Here is a 14,486-nt window from a genome sequence, read left to right on the forward strand (position 1 = left end):
AGCGAGTGATAATTCAGCTCTAGCAACTCAAAGTAAACCTTTCATATTACTAGGAATTCTGGAACTGTTCTTTACTGTTTGCTGCTAAATTGAGCTGTAGAGTCATTCTTAAGCACCTATGGTGGAATTCATACTGTGTTCAGTCTTACATCAGCAGAAAGATCAAACAAATGAAACCAAGTTCAGAATTACTCAGCATGAAAAATATGAAAAGTGACCACACAAATTTATCCAGTCACAGTGACTCTGACAAAACTTTCCTACGAATTCTCAGAGCATATTAAAACTTTGTAAGCAAAATATTAAGAAATGTGAGTATGAAAAAGGCAAGCAATTAGACAAGGGAAAAGTCTAAAAAGCTGGGATATGTGGTCTAACTGGCTAAATAACATCCTGAAACAGATGAAAAAATAGCTGCACATCACTTGATTTGAATTAATTTCTTTTGGAGAAACAATGTGCCACATGCCTTTCAAGGCACTTTGTTCACTCAAATTTGGGAGGCTTCATCAATTTGGTGATGATCAGATGTCACTAGCAAAAGTGAAGAGTCGATGACCTTGACAAGTACTAATCAATGTGAATTAAAATTTAAAACAGTACAGTGACAAATTGGGGGGGTGGAGGGGGGGATTTTCATCTCCCTATATTCATCACTGAGACTGAGCTGGTTGTCTAGGCTCTCTATATTGTCAACAGAAAGAAAGAAAAAAGCACATCCAGGAGGTGATTTATCCCAGCCATCTTTGAATGCGCCTCTGGAGATGCCTCTTTCTCTTCCTGCAGTGACTGTAGAGAGTGTTTAGGTGATTTATACCTGATACCCAGCATTTAGACAACTAAAGTCAAGCAAGATGAATTCTACCCTGGGGACAGAAAAAAGGTCCACGTAACTTAGGAGTTCATCAGTTTTAATTGACTGAGGAGAAAGAAGTGAGCATGCTAGCAATTCCCAGAGTGACTCTAAGCCACCAGTACACTTCAGGCATGAAAGACAAACGGGACCCTGTGATGTGCCAGACAAGAAATTTTCCATAGATAAAGAAGCTATAATACCACTGTATAAAGATGGGTCAGATCTCATCTGGAATTCGATGTACAAGCATCAGTGACAGAAGAGAACTATTTAAATCAAAAATGTAGTATTATAACTGGTCTTTTATCCTAGGCTTTGGTTAGAAATTAAAAGCAGGTCCCTAAACCTTATATCAGTGAAGTTCTGGAACAGCCTTCTACAAAGAAAGACCATCAAAACCCCAGGTGTTTTTAAGACGGGTCTTGATGCTGCCTGTCTGCACTGTGAAAACACAACTAGACTCAGTGAGAAGGCGGCACCTTTCAATCCAAAAGGTCCAATGAACATAAGAGATAAAAATGGTGCAAATTATTCTGCAAGGAAAAAGACTCCCAACGTATTCCTGTTTAACTTGCCAAGTACAAATAAGGACATCCAGGAATAATAATGTAATTTTAAATGAGATTCTTTTTCAATAAGCTTTGCAAAGAAAATGGCATTTTCCTGAATTTCAGAATAAGCAAATTATCAAATAATAAAAAGAAATACAGACCACAGTATCTTCAGATGTTGTTTAAATAAGTTTTAAGTGGGTAACTCAGTTACACAGAATTAAGTTTCTTTTAACAATTTTGACTCATAATACTACAATTGTTACAGGAGCCCTCAAACCTACAGTGACTATACTGATGTATTGTTTTACATGCAAGACAAGCCTTTGTGTAGAATCAGTTTTCTTTTTATCATCCAGTAGTTAATTTACCCATTTATGGGGGTCTTTCATAAAGCAAGAGAGGAGAGAAAAAACATTCAAAACTATTCTTTTTTTTAAAAATCATTAAGACTGGCAGGAGAAATTCAGTCAGGAGGAATAGCAGCATTGGAAATTACTTTACAAAATGTGAAAAAGGATCTAATTTGCAATCTTACCTTCATGCCACATGCAGAGCTATGTGGGCTGAGCAGGCTGCCTCCACAGAGACACTTCACTTGTCCAAGGCTCCTGATGACATTCTCCGATTTTCATTAGAGGTCCCTGAACCTTTCCACCAGGTGCAACTTTCTCCTTCTGGAGGGCGTGCTGGCAGGAATCTCCACAGAAGCATCTCCAAGGCAAAGGCTGGGTTGTTTTGTTTTTTTTTTCCAGACATCACATTTTACCTGAAGTCCAACCAGTGTACAAATGAAGCAGCTGAAAGGCATGGCCTTGTTTGTTATCCTTCTTGACTCGTCAAGGAATGCATTGCTGCCTTGCTCCTGTAGTTCTTCCATGTATTTAAAGATTTTATTTTTAATGCTCTGTTTCAGTGATTTAAAGAGAAGATGCCACAGTAAACATTTTCCTTTTTAGAACGTAGGAACTACTTCTAAAAGCAGAACCCTGTGAAGCATCCTTGATGAGAAACTTACCCAATGCATCTCTTTTTAAGACATGGTTTTCAAGTGTAAAAAAGTTAACGATGAAAGAAGGGAAGACTAAAATAGGAAATAACAAGGTCTAGTGAAAAAAAAAAAGTGTAAACCAAGAAGAATTAAATATAATTACCTGCAATGTATGAAGAAAATTGAAATCACAGTTATAAAAAGCCAAATTTAGTATGATAAATAGGTTGTAATTAAGCGTCTAATCCAAGCAGTGTCCTGCGTAGGTAACTATGTTTCAGAGACATTACATTTGTTGAAACTGGACTAAGTTATGAGGTACATCTGGCTGCTTCAGGCAGTGATGGAGAGAGTGAGGAGAAAGTCAGCTGTACAATTAGCTGTACTATGTTTGTGCCTGTAATTTATTTGCTCATAGGACTGACCTGTAGCAGAAGCCCTAAAATAAGTATTCAGTGGGGCTGGAAAGCTTTAAAGCTTTCCACTGAAACATGCTGACTTTGGACTAGAACTAAGAGAGGGAGCACAAGCAGTTTTCTGCCCTTACTGCAGAAAGCAGTTGAGGACAAGCTGGGGAAGGAAGCATGGATTTATGTAGTAGGAAAAGTTGGATGCTGGGGCTGGTCTTTCTGAAGTTTCTGTCAGTTCTTTTGGCCATCCATGAAGACTCAAGAGGTATCAGAAATTGCAGAGAGGATGACAGGATGATCAGTCTCAGCAAAACTACAGATCAGAAAATGCTTCAGGCATCCACGACCTCTGCATTGCTGACTCAGAGACAGACTAGATCCTCAGCTGCATCTGTGGCCATTTCACAGGCAATAGAAGAATCAAAGTAAAACCGGATCCTTTGGCATCTCTTTCAGCAAAACCAGTCCTGGCCAGATGGAAAATGGGATTCCCATGAGGTAGTGCTAGGCACTGGAAGACTTCCTAATTTTATTAAGGAACTCAGCACTTCTACTGAAACCAAAGCCTGGAGGATTGGCTGAAGCCTTCAGGTTGTCACCGTTAACATCTAAATACAACACTTTCAAACCTATCCTACATACAAACTTACAGTTTAGCACATGAAAAATAATGTTTTCAAAGAAAAAGCTATTGATGACGCTGTCATTTTAAAGGCATAAGCAACATGGAGTAATCTTGCAATGCTTCTGTTTTGCAAAAGGCTGAGCTGAGAGCCTTCAGAAAGACCAGCACCAACATCAGACTTTTCCTGGTATATAAATCCACGATGACTTCTCCAGCTTATTTTCAATCCAAAAAGGATTTACTAAACATCTTTTATCTCTGAAGAGCAACTTCAAAACCACTATAAAACTCTTGTATTAAAGCATGATTAAAAAATGGGTTTTTGTATTTGTTGTTATCAGTTCTCTGCAAATTCTGTATTAGAGGCAACTATCTTCTTTTGGCCCTTTGCTTACAGTAAGAAACAACAATAATACCGTTTATTATTATAAGCTTAATTCCATCTTTGTTGATACAGACTGCTATCCTATTATCCTTTAACAATAATTCACAGGTGGAATAGAGAATAGAGCTTGGCCTTTGAGAAAAAAGCATAACTTAACAGTAATTAGTTGTCTTTAGGATGCATGGTCTATAAATAAATCTGTTCTGAGGGTATACCTACACCTTATTGCTCCAGATTGCAGAGATTTTCCTTTCACAGTAACCACGGAGGATGTATTCACACTGTTGTCACCACCTTTGACACAATGGTATAAAAAATATAGCATGCAAGAAAGCATTTTAATTCTTTCTCAGCCACAGAGACACCATCTAAAACATTGAAGGAAACCCTGCTAATAGAGGTCAGGATGTCTTCTTTCTTTTTGTCCACTCTCAAATTAATATCCACGTTTGTTCACACTATGCAACTTTATACAATTACCTGCCATAAATTATCTAGCAGAGGTTCTTGATGTCCCTCATGCAAACAGTACTTCTAGATTGGCTCTACCAAGTGCTGTGGCAGCTCTTGAGGCAGCTCACCAGAGATGGCACAGTGCCTGGGGAAAGGGTGGCAGATATACAGCAATTCAATAACTCAACAGTCTCACAGAAGCTGCATACTCAGTTGGAAGTATCAATTGATACTGTACTGAAGTATCAATTCAAAGTTCAATTCAAATTCAACTGAAGTATCTATTCAAGCTGTATTCTCAGTTGGAAGTATTGAAGTTTTATAGCAAATACTGAAACACCCAACCATCCATTTAGATAACCACTGGATCTGTCAAAGAGATATACATGGTCTGCATGTCCTGAGAAAGTCTGGACTACAAATGCAAAGAAAGCTCTTTTCCTATTAAAGATACAAAATAAGGCATGCTTCTTAGAAGCATAAATGAACATGAAGGAAAACAGAAATAAATCAAAGTGATGCTAGGACACTACCTTCAGCAAAAATGATGGCTGCATCTTAAGAGATGGTGTGTCTTTGAAAAATAAGGTCAAAGGGTTATGAATTTCTTTCATTTTTCTAACAGAGAAGATGACAACAAAGCAAGCCACCTTTATGGAGAAGGACAATCCATGAGAACGTGGAACACCAAATTCAAATTCCCATAACTCACTGGCCTGGCAGAGGGAAACATCTTGATAATCTTAGAGCTCAAGGCTGAGAGGGATGTAAAATTGACCTCATTAAGGGCAAGGAACTTACAATAAAGGACCAGACTGCTTAGGTTTGAGCAGGTAACTCAGAACAGTCTGAACTGATGGGAAGGGAAGGAAGACCAATAAATTCATCAACACAAAAGCCTAACCTAGTTAATAACATGAATTCCCCCTTCCATTACTTATAAAGCTGTCTCTGACTAGAGAGGAATAGGAGCGCTGAAAAAGTGAGCCTTCCTGCATCTGCAGCATGGAGAAAAGCATTTCAAGACTGAGATGAGCCAAACAGCCCACATTCTGCAATAACAGATATAGGAGTAGCAGCAGAAGTCTATTTGAGAAAGGGACAAGGCCTTGATATTAAAATTCTGCCCCACCACTGCAGTGGCCGCCTTCATCCTGCTTTACCTTGACTGAAACTGGCAACAGAAGTCCTGGAGGATATGCTTTAACTACGCTATCAGGGAATTGCCCAAGAGGCAGCCTGATCACTGAACTACACTCACGAAAGCATTGAAGACCTATGAAAGAGTGCTCAGGAAAGAGTAACATTAGTGTTGTGGGACGCAAACTGATCTATATCAGAGACACCACTCCTAACCCACTGGTATTGCTGAGACAGAATTTTTGAGAAAGCTGGGGAGGGCCTGGTAGATGAACTACCAATGAATGAGTCCAGTTCTGTGTGCCCCTCTGCCAAGGGCTAATCAAATACTGGAAGAGAGAAAGAAAACCTCTACACACCCTCTCCATGTTAACAAGTTTAAGAAAGGATAGTTGAGTGGTGAGTGAACACCTTTAGGTATAATGGAAAGCTGTGCATGCAGTTCAGATGAAGTGCAACTCCACAATACTGATGTGAAGCTTCTAGTCCTTTGGCCAGTCCCTGATTGATCCTGTTGCCCAAACAGGCTGTCAAATCCAGAGAGAACACTTCTAATGGTACTTCTTGGAAAGCTGGAGAAAATTTAAGGGTTCTTCCCCAGTGGAAAATACCTTGATGCTGCCACTGCAAGAGATAGCTTTCATACCTCAAGGAACAGCAATGCTGACTTAGGGACTTTGTCTGTGCCGTAATCCCTTGGTCACTCAGGCTACTGTCTAAGCTTCTGATGCCCTCCCATTCCACTTTTAAAAGTATGACTTACTGACAACAGCTCACTGTGAGCCACCAACCTGATACACCTGAGAATACGTGTGATTACGGGAGACCACAGACAAATTATTTCCAGCAGCTGTGCCATCATACAAAGTCCTCAAAAGGCAGCATTAAAGCCTGCATATAATTCTGAGTGGAAAGATTAGGAAGAAGATGTTTACAAGGTATCGGATGGGGATGTCTGAAATCCTGCAGGAAAGAGAATCTGCCCTCTAAGAGGTGACTTGGCAAGCTGGGCTCCATGATTCTATTTATCAGAACTGAGACAGGAATATGGTGGCAGTTTCTGAAGTCATACCATCGAGTCCAGTGGAGGGTCACCATGCTGGTCAGGACCTGGAGCACACCAGATACGAGGAAAGGCTGAAGGAACTGGGTTTATTCAGCCTGGTGGAGAGAAGGCTCATGGGAGACTTTACTGCAGCCTACAGCGGCCTGGTGGGAGGATACCAGGGAAGACAGAGCCCGACTCTTCTGAAGGGTGCACGGTGATAAGATGAAAGGCAATGGATATTGTTGGAGCATGAAGAATTCTGATTAGACATAAAGAATTTTTCTTTTTTTCACTGTAAGGATTGTCAAATATTGGAACAGGTGCCCAGAGAGGTTGTGGGATCTCCGTCCTTGGAGGGTGTCCAACTTGAAACATCCCTGAGCAACCTGACCTGATTAGACCAGCTTTGAGCAGGCGTTGGACTAGATGAACTCCAGAGGTCCCTTGCAACACAAATTATTCTATGAGCCCATGAAAATGCATTAAAAAGGAGAGGAAAAAACCCCACTAGTTAAACCTAAAAAATATTGCCACAAAAAAAAAAAAAAAAAAAAAAAAAAAAAAAAAAAAAAAAAAAAAAAAAAAAAAAAAAAGACCATAGTTAACCTTAGGGAGCAAAATGAGCAGGTTTACAATCAGAAAAGTTCTTAAACAGTAAGAAAAAAAATCTACTTACCTTCAAAATAAAACTAGATCAATCTATGAAATGGAGTGGAGTGAAAAGGACTGCACTAGCAACCCTGGAAGTGCCACATCCCGATGATCTGTGCTGATGCTTAACTGTGACAGTCCTAAATCTATTTGTGAAACTTAGTATTTCCGAATCACTGATGCCATTTTTGCACAGACTCACAAACAGTGACAGAATATGTACCAACACAACAACGGAGCATATTTTTCCCCAGCATGAAAAACTCAGAAATAGCAGAAAGAATTTCACTGGTACTTGCAGCAAAGGCGCAGCACACACAGCCCCACTGCCAGGGCTGCCAGAATGAGAGCGCCAAGGGTGAGGACCACATGGGTCAGGCTGTTGTCACCCACCACCAATGTAACTCAGCCTGCAGCCAACCTCTGAGCTGCCTTGAGAGTGGGTCCACGTGCTAAGTGAATTGGTCTAGGAAACCAGATTTTTCTCCTACAGACAACAGATTAAGCTTCTCATACCGTCTCTCTGGAGATGTTTCTCTGCAGTCAGAGGAAAAAGCACGTCTTGGTTTCACAGCATCACTCTATGCAAGAAAACACATCCTTGGCAAGGACTTAATTTTGTTGGTTTAGTCTTTCCAGTTCAACAGAGAAAGCCTGACACATGCTTCAGCTGAATGGGTAAGGATTCAAAGCAGAGCAGTTATACTCTTTGCATGTGACATTATGAGAAACAGATGAAAATTACCTACGCCAGTTTGGAGAATGGTATTCTGCACTTTCCACAAGGGCTGCTGCTCCTCTGTGACTGCGAAGTTTAACAGATGCTCTTGTGAAAGCCTATTTGCCAGGTGAAACTGAGAGCTTTTGCTTTGGCTACCTCTCGAACGCAAGACTACAGAATGTTTTCCACAAAAGTTCAGGTGGGAGAGATTACTCAAAAATTGCCTTTGTCATCACTCAGAGAAGAACTGTCTCTGGCTGGAAATATTTCAGAGATATTTATTGTATTCTGAAAACTTCATTTTATTTCTAACTTATTTACAGTTAAACATTCAGAATCATAAAATATGAAGTATAAAATATTTAACAAAATAGATGCAGTTCATGTTGTTCAGGTGCACCATAGATATATGATGAAACAGTAAACAGCATCGGAATTTCCTGATGGTCCTTTCTCTCATTTACCAGGGAAAGGAGGGTGTAGACCTGCCCTATACATTCTGGTCTGACCAGCACGGCATGAACCTTTCATTTCAGAGAGAACAAACCACTCTGATTTCTGTGTCCTCCGTCTTCCACAGTTACCTTCACTATCTGAAATGCAACACTAAAATGTTCAATACATCAGATATCCTCTGAAGTTGGTATTTTTAATACTTTTTCTTTCTGTTTTTTTTTTTTTTTTAAACACGGAACTTCCTAGAAAAGAAGAATCAGGTAATTCAGGCCATATGAACAAAAGAGTCATTTATTATATATATATTCTCTAGTAAGTTATAATAGTCTCTTGGATTTTAAATGTCTTTTTGCTATTTTCAATGCTTAAAAATTATAATTTTAAAACATTAAATATTGTGTTATATACATTATGATTTAATTTCTCATTTCTAAACATGGAGCATTCTCCAAGTGAAAACCTGGCTGAAACAGAAAACAACTTCATTGACATAACAGGCTTTAAAAGTTCACTTCATACAACCATAGATTTGACTATATGAAAAATAGCCAAACATCAATTTGCTCCTACATGGGATTTTTTCTGTTCATTTTTCTTGTCTTGGGGAGAGGGGTTTTTTTGGCTTTTGTTTTTGTATAAACGGAAGGACAGATCTGGTCATCACTTTTGTCAGTGTTGTTCAGTATTTTAACTTTTTTTTTTTAAATCTCATACCTATTTTATATAAAATAACAAAATATACAGAGAAAGCTGAGTTTGTTACATTAGTTCATACACATACAGTAAATAAAAGTTTTTTATGTATGGCTTTGCAAAGGTAGATTATGAAGTGACTTTTGTATTTTATTTGTTTAAAAGCATTTTAAGAGAACGTGTTAGTGTGCTTACAATAGCGGCCATGGTAGTTGAATGTCGAGCCAAGAGTTTAATGCTAGGATCACTGGAGGTCTTGCCTGACACTGCTTCTGCAGCCTTCAGAAGACAAATGTAGTTTATTACAACCTCGTCTATCTTAGCTATAATTTCCTGCTGCTGTGTTTCAGAGTTCATGACTTTAACTAAACGCATGCAGGCTTCTGTTAAGCAACAGAGTACTTGAAAGCTGGAAGTCATAGCTAAAAGCATTTCCTCAGGGCTTTTATCAGCCATGGCCATTTTCCTGCAGGCACTTCCCAACTGTCTCGATTCCATAGATAACAGTTGTTTGTACTTAGAAAGTTTAAGGTCATATGTTTCTGGGTGTAAATCTTCTCTCTTGCCCATACTTGCTCGGACCAGTGAGAGTAGCTCATTGGCATCCTTTTGTGCTGCAATAAATCCATCAGGCATTGCATACGTCTTCTCTTTCATCACATTTATTCGTGTGATTCGTGCATCGAAGGCCACATCGTTGAGATTCACATCAATCTGGCCACCTTGGATGTCAGCACTGCTCTTCTCACACGCGTTGACTGCCTCATCTTGCAGGGGCTCGGCAGCTTTCGGGGACTCCAAGACTTTCTGCTCATTTTCACTGGAAAACGACTGACTGACTGGTTCTGCGAGCTCACACGGGAGCTGTGGTTCAAAGAGACACGAGAGCTGAGGGCTGTCTCCGTCATCTTCATCATCATTGTCATCATTTCCTCTGCTTAGGAAACAGTAGCTGAAGGGGCCACGACACCTCCAGGTGCTGGTGTCCAGCTTCCGCAAGGGCAACGTTCGACACTGCTTGGAGTCCTTCTGACTGGCGCCTGTGCCCGAACACCTCTTACTGTCCCTCCTATCAGTGCTGACGTACACACAACTCTGGGAATAACTTTTTGACAGCTTTTTGCCTAGGGGGAGTTCCACCCTTCTCTCTGATTTGGATTCGTCCCTTCGGGTGATGTCCAGGCATTTCAAGCTGGCTGCGGCTGCCTTCTTTTCAAACAGCATCTCAATGCCTGCAGATCCTCCAATGATGCTGCTGCTGCGTCTCAGCACTTTCCTGTTTTGCGGCATCCTGAGGCTTCCTCCTATCATGTCATATGGCCGTAAACTAACTGTTGCCCCACAAGCCTGATTTACTTTGGGAATGTCACAAGAGTCTTGATTTTGACTTGGCACCTTTGATTCTGATAGCATGGATGATAGCATGATGGAGTCAGCTAGAGGCTGTCTAGGAAAAGCTGTAGGCATGCCTCCTTGTCTTCCCTTTTCAGGCTCTGTGAAAGCTACACTAGGGGTAGTAGAAGAGCAGACAGAATAATTAAGCATCACCCTGATAATATTCAGAGACTGAACTTTTCAGTATCATTAACAGTCAGGACAAATGGATTCCTGGTATTTCCCAGTGGTCTCCACTCCTCAAAATACTTTACAAAAATTCATTGCTAGTTCCTCATGTCTTTTGTATTTCAATCTATCAACAACTTACAACAATGAATAGTTAATTGTTCGTTCCACCACAGCCAACTCATTTAAAAAAAGGAACAGAAAATCATCTATAAAGCTTCCTAAATGTCCCCCAATATATGGATTGGGTATTTTCTATTAGATAATTAGATTAATATTTTCAGATTAAAATACCTGTTTTAACTATACCTGTGAGGGTATGGGAAGCTGTGTTCATGGCAATTTTGGTTTGGTTATGTGTTTTTTTGGCAGAGGAATAACATTTCTCATTCTTGCTCCTAGTCTGTTCCACTTCCGTATTTTCATGCATTCACACACTACTGCTACGTGTGGGTTGCAATCCAGGAAGAGGGAAACATTTAAAACCCAACTGACAGCATTTCCAATCCTATCTCTGAAAAACTGCATTTTTTTTATAACAGTCAGTTCATAAAATCTCTTGATATTAGAACTTAAAAATGTGTTAATGGTTCTATATGTAAATTATTCTTTAAGGAAACACCTGCTGTCAGATGGTGAAGTAAATACATGCTTAATAAGATAGTGACATTTTCTCATCTTTACATTTAGACCTTTTTATTCATACTGGCATGTTGTTGACAATCTGCTGAAATAGCATATAAGGCACATAATAAATGAATCAGTTTTCCCTCTCCTACATTAATATACCTTGTAAAGTCATGTCATAATCCAACAAGAATCCCAGAACTCAAGTGACTACGGATTTTGGAAAGGCTTCCAAAGAGTGAAAGAGAGGCCTCTCCCTTAATGTCCCCCCAAATATTTTTAACTGTAATGAGAGGTTTTAAACAAAATTAATCTTTGTAAGCAGCTCATAAGAACATCTCAACGTGTACAAGTAAATTGCATAGATACACCAAAGGTCTAACCCCACTGTCTGCTGCAGCTTGACAATGTAGTTTCAGGTAAAGACAATGCAAACATCGCACCTAGTCCTCAACCCTAACATGCAGCTTTAAAAACAAACGTAAGAAACGCTTTATTACTGCTGTACCTGTAGTTTCTTTTATCTTGGGGATCCGATGGCATCCTTCTCTCAAAGTGCCGAAGAGTGGGTCAGCGTTAATTGCTGAATGCACGACGGGCACCGTCATTCTGTGACAGACGGCTTCAGGCTGCTGGTGCAGGTCCTTGTACGTCGTTCCGTGGTTTGGAAGAATGGCAGCTCTTTCATCTGCTGGAATATAGGCAATGCCCTTCATTGATGGGTCAGAGATAATGTGCTTAACATCAGAGGAACAAAGAGGAGATTCAACGGGGGTAGCACACGTGCTACTGCCTGTGCTGCATCCTGCATCCACTGAAGAGCACTGAGAGCTTTGCAGTGAGAAATGGCCTTCACTTTGCAGAGATGACATGCGCTTAGCCAAGTGATATTCACAAAGCCTAGCCACGCTCTGCTCAGCTTCTGGAAGCTTGGAAGGATGGTCATCAGCAGATAAATCAGTATCTTCTGCATCGTTTAGGTCTTTGGCTGAAGACACAGGAGTCATATCTGACAGAAAGTTTTCACCTTGGCTAAGCCCTGAGGTATCATCCTGATCCACCTCAGGATCCACTTCATCCTTACAGTCAGTTTCTGTTTTGCCATGGACTGGAACTCTTGGAAAAGTCTTCCCATTCACCGTTTCTGGGCTTGGCTTATCTGCTGCCCCATCATCAGCAGCGTACCATCTTTGGCGAAAGGCAGTTCTCTCCACATTAAAAGTGCTTAGGCGTTGACTGTCTCTTGCTGAAAGAGTTCCAAATTTAGCTTTTAGATCTTCATCAGTCTCTGCTTTTTTAGTTCCCTGTTGCTTTTTCACAGTAGCATTGCCATCAGAGGGTGCTTTTCCTTTGCTGTCTGTCATCTTATTTTTCCTTTTACTAGTGCAAGAATATACCAAAGATCCCATGTGCAATTTGCTAAAATAATCAGTGACAGATTTTGTTTCCATGGTCTCTGGCTCCATTTCCATGTTATCGGAATGAAGGATCTGCTTTGAAGGCACAACTTTTGACTGTAGCTCTGCAGCCTGACGACCAGCCAAAGGCTGTGAGGGCTTCATGCCTGGCCCTCCAGCCTGATTCTTAGCGATGGGAAATTCAGTCTGCTCTTCCACAAGGGGTTGGTAGCCTTCACTTGTGGTCAAAAACACACGTGCGGTGTTTTCTGACTGTTTCTGTGCTGCGGCTAGTTCAGAGCTTTCAGTCATTTCAGAGGAATTTGTTTCATTGCCAGAATCTGAAGATGACTCAGGGCTATATGCTCGCAGGATAGCTACACCTGCAAGCCACAAAAAATAAGAGTCAATTAAATGACAGCAGCTGAAGCACCTGGATAAGTGACAAGCAAAGGGGGGGTGTTAGAGACAAAAATATGCTTGGTAAGGATACTCTGACTTTATTGCACAGTTCCCAGGACAGGTAGTTTAGTAACAAATGGTAGTTCCATTAAATAATATGGAATATGATGTATGCAAAATGATGGCAAAAAAAAAAAAGGAAAACCAAAAAAACCCCAACCCTCATGAAATGGAGTATTTCCAAAGCTAAATGGATGAGATGGAATGATTTTCAATGAATAAATGTAACTATGGTGAAAGAACCTGAATTGTCATTCGTTTGCTGTTCCTCTGAAGCAGCCAAAGCTTCTAGTGCTTGAAGTGTAGAGACTACAGCATCATCTAGCCCCTTCTCACACTTCCCCTCTGTATTAGTAGGGACAGCATCGATAAGCGACACTGGAATGTCATCATTGCCTAGATTACTGGCTTGCTCCTTGTTGTCTCTAGGCTGCGTTGCTTGATTCTGAGAGTCTTCCTCATCTGAACTGTCCCTGAAGCCAGGTGGAGGAGCAGCAATGGCCATGTTTAAGGTATGCAATAGGAAATCATCTTCATTATCATCACCTTCCGGAGGTGGAAGTGAAGTCAAATCAATAATGTCATCACTAGAACCAGAAAGGCTGAGAAGAGCAGGCCTATTGATTTCTCCTACCATAATGTCTTCCTCACAGCTTACTTCATCTTCATCTTCAGCATCATCTGTGTTTTCTGCATAACAAATATCATGAAGCAAAGGCTCTTCTATCCCTTCCGCAGCTCCAAATATTTTACCATCGTTTATAGTTGCGTAAACAGAATTTGTAGCAAATTGAATGCTTTCAGCATCCGGTGACAACTCCAGGCCTTTAATGTCATTGGCATTACTAATATAAATAGCTCTTTGTTTTTCTAGTACTTCTGGACTTTCATCCAAAAGCCTTTCATAGCCAAGAGTCTGGGGATTGATACCATCCAAGTTGTGATCTCCAAATATAAAGGAAACTTTTGCTCCCCTGGGGGAATCCTGTGCTTTCTTGCTAGATTCCAAACCTGAGAGTGACAGCAGTGAAGGCTGATTAAAATTTCTGCTTTCTTCTGCTTCAGTGGGGTCACTTGGCTTGGCCAGATGCTGATCAAATCCCCCTGAATTATAAGTATTTTCTATGTACAGATGTCTGTGTTCTTTTTGACATAACAGACTTTCAGAAACATCTATAGTCTTCTGTTTTGGATCAGCAAAGGACATTTGAGTCTCTTGATCTCCTTCAGCCAGGAAAGTGGTAGGTTTTGGTATACAATTCCACTCAGAAGCAAGGAGATTATGCTTTCCTCTATTTTCAGTTCCTATAGCATGGTGAAATAAAATCAATATTGTGAAATCAAAGAGCAAACTCATGTGATTTTTAAACAATAACTTGTTAATGCTGAGCAATAAACACTTGGAATAGGACAGCTGGGCCATCAAACACTTCAGAAAAGCACTTGCAAACTCACCT

At 40.3% G+C, this 14,486-nt stretch overlaps 1 protein-coding gene across 1 annotated transcript in view; it reads right to left on the reverse strand.

Moving 5' to 3' along the window:
• Window positions 1-9,130: 9,130 nt before the first annotated feature.
• FRMPD4 (FERM and PDZ domain containing 4) overlaps window positions 9,131-14,486 on the reverse strand; it is a 119,642-nt gene continuing 114,286 nt past the window's right edge. Inside the window, exons 14-16 of the mRNA XM_009646341.2 lie at window positions 13,273-14,334; window positions 11,679-12,950; window positions 9,131-10,482 (exon numbers count right to left, since the gene is read on the reverse strand). Of these exons, the coding sequence (XP_009644636.1) occupies window positions 9,131-10,482; window positions 11,679-12,950; window positions 13,273-14,334 (3,686 nt within the window). The remainder of the gene's footprint in view (window positions 10,483-11,678; window positions 12,951-13,272; window positions 14,335-14,486) is intronic.

This window comes from Egretta garzetta, unplaced genomic scaffold, assembly GCF_000687185.1.
Source record: "Egretta garzetta isolate BGI_Z169 unplaced genomic scaffold, ASM68718v1 scaffold49, whole genome shotgun sequence".
In the NCBI taxonomy this organism is placed as follows: domain Eukaryota; kingdom Metazoa; phylum Chordata; class Aves; order Pelecaniformes; family Ardeidae; genus Egretta; species Egretta garzetta.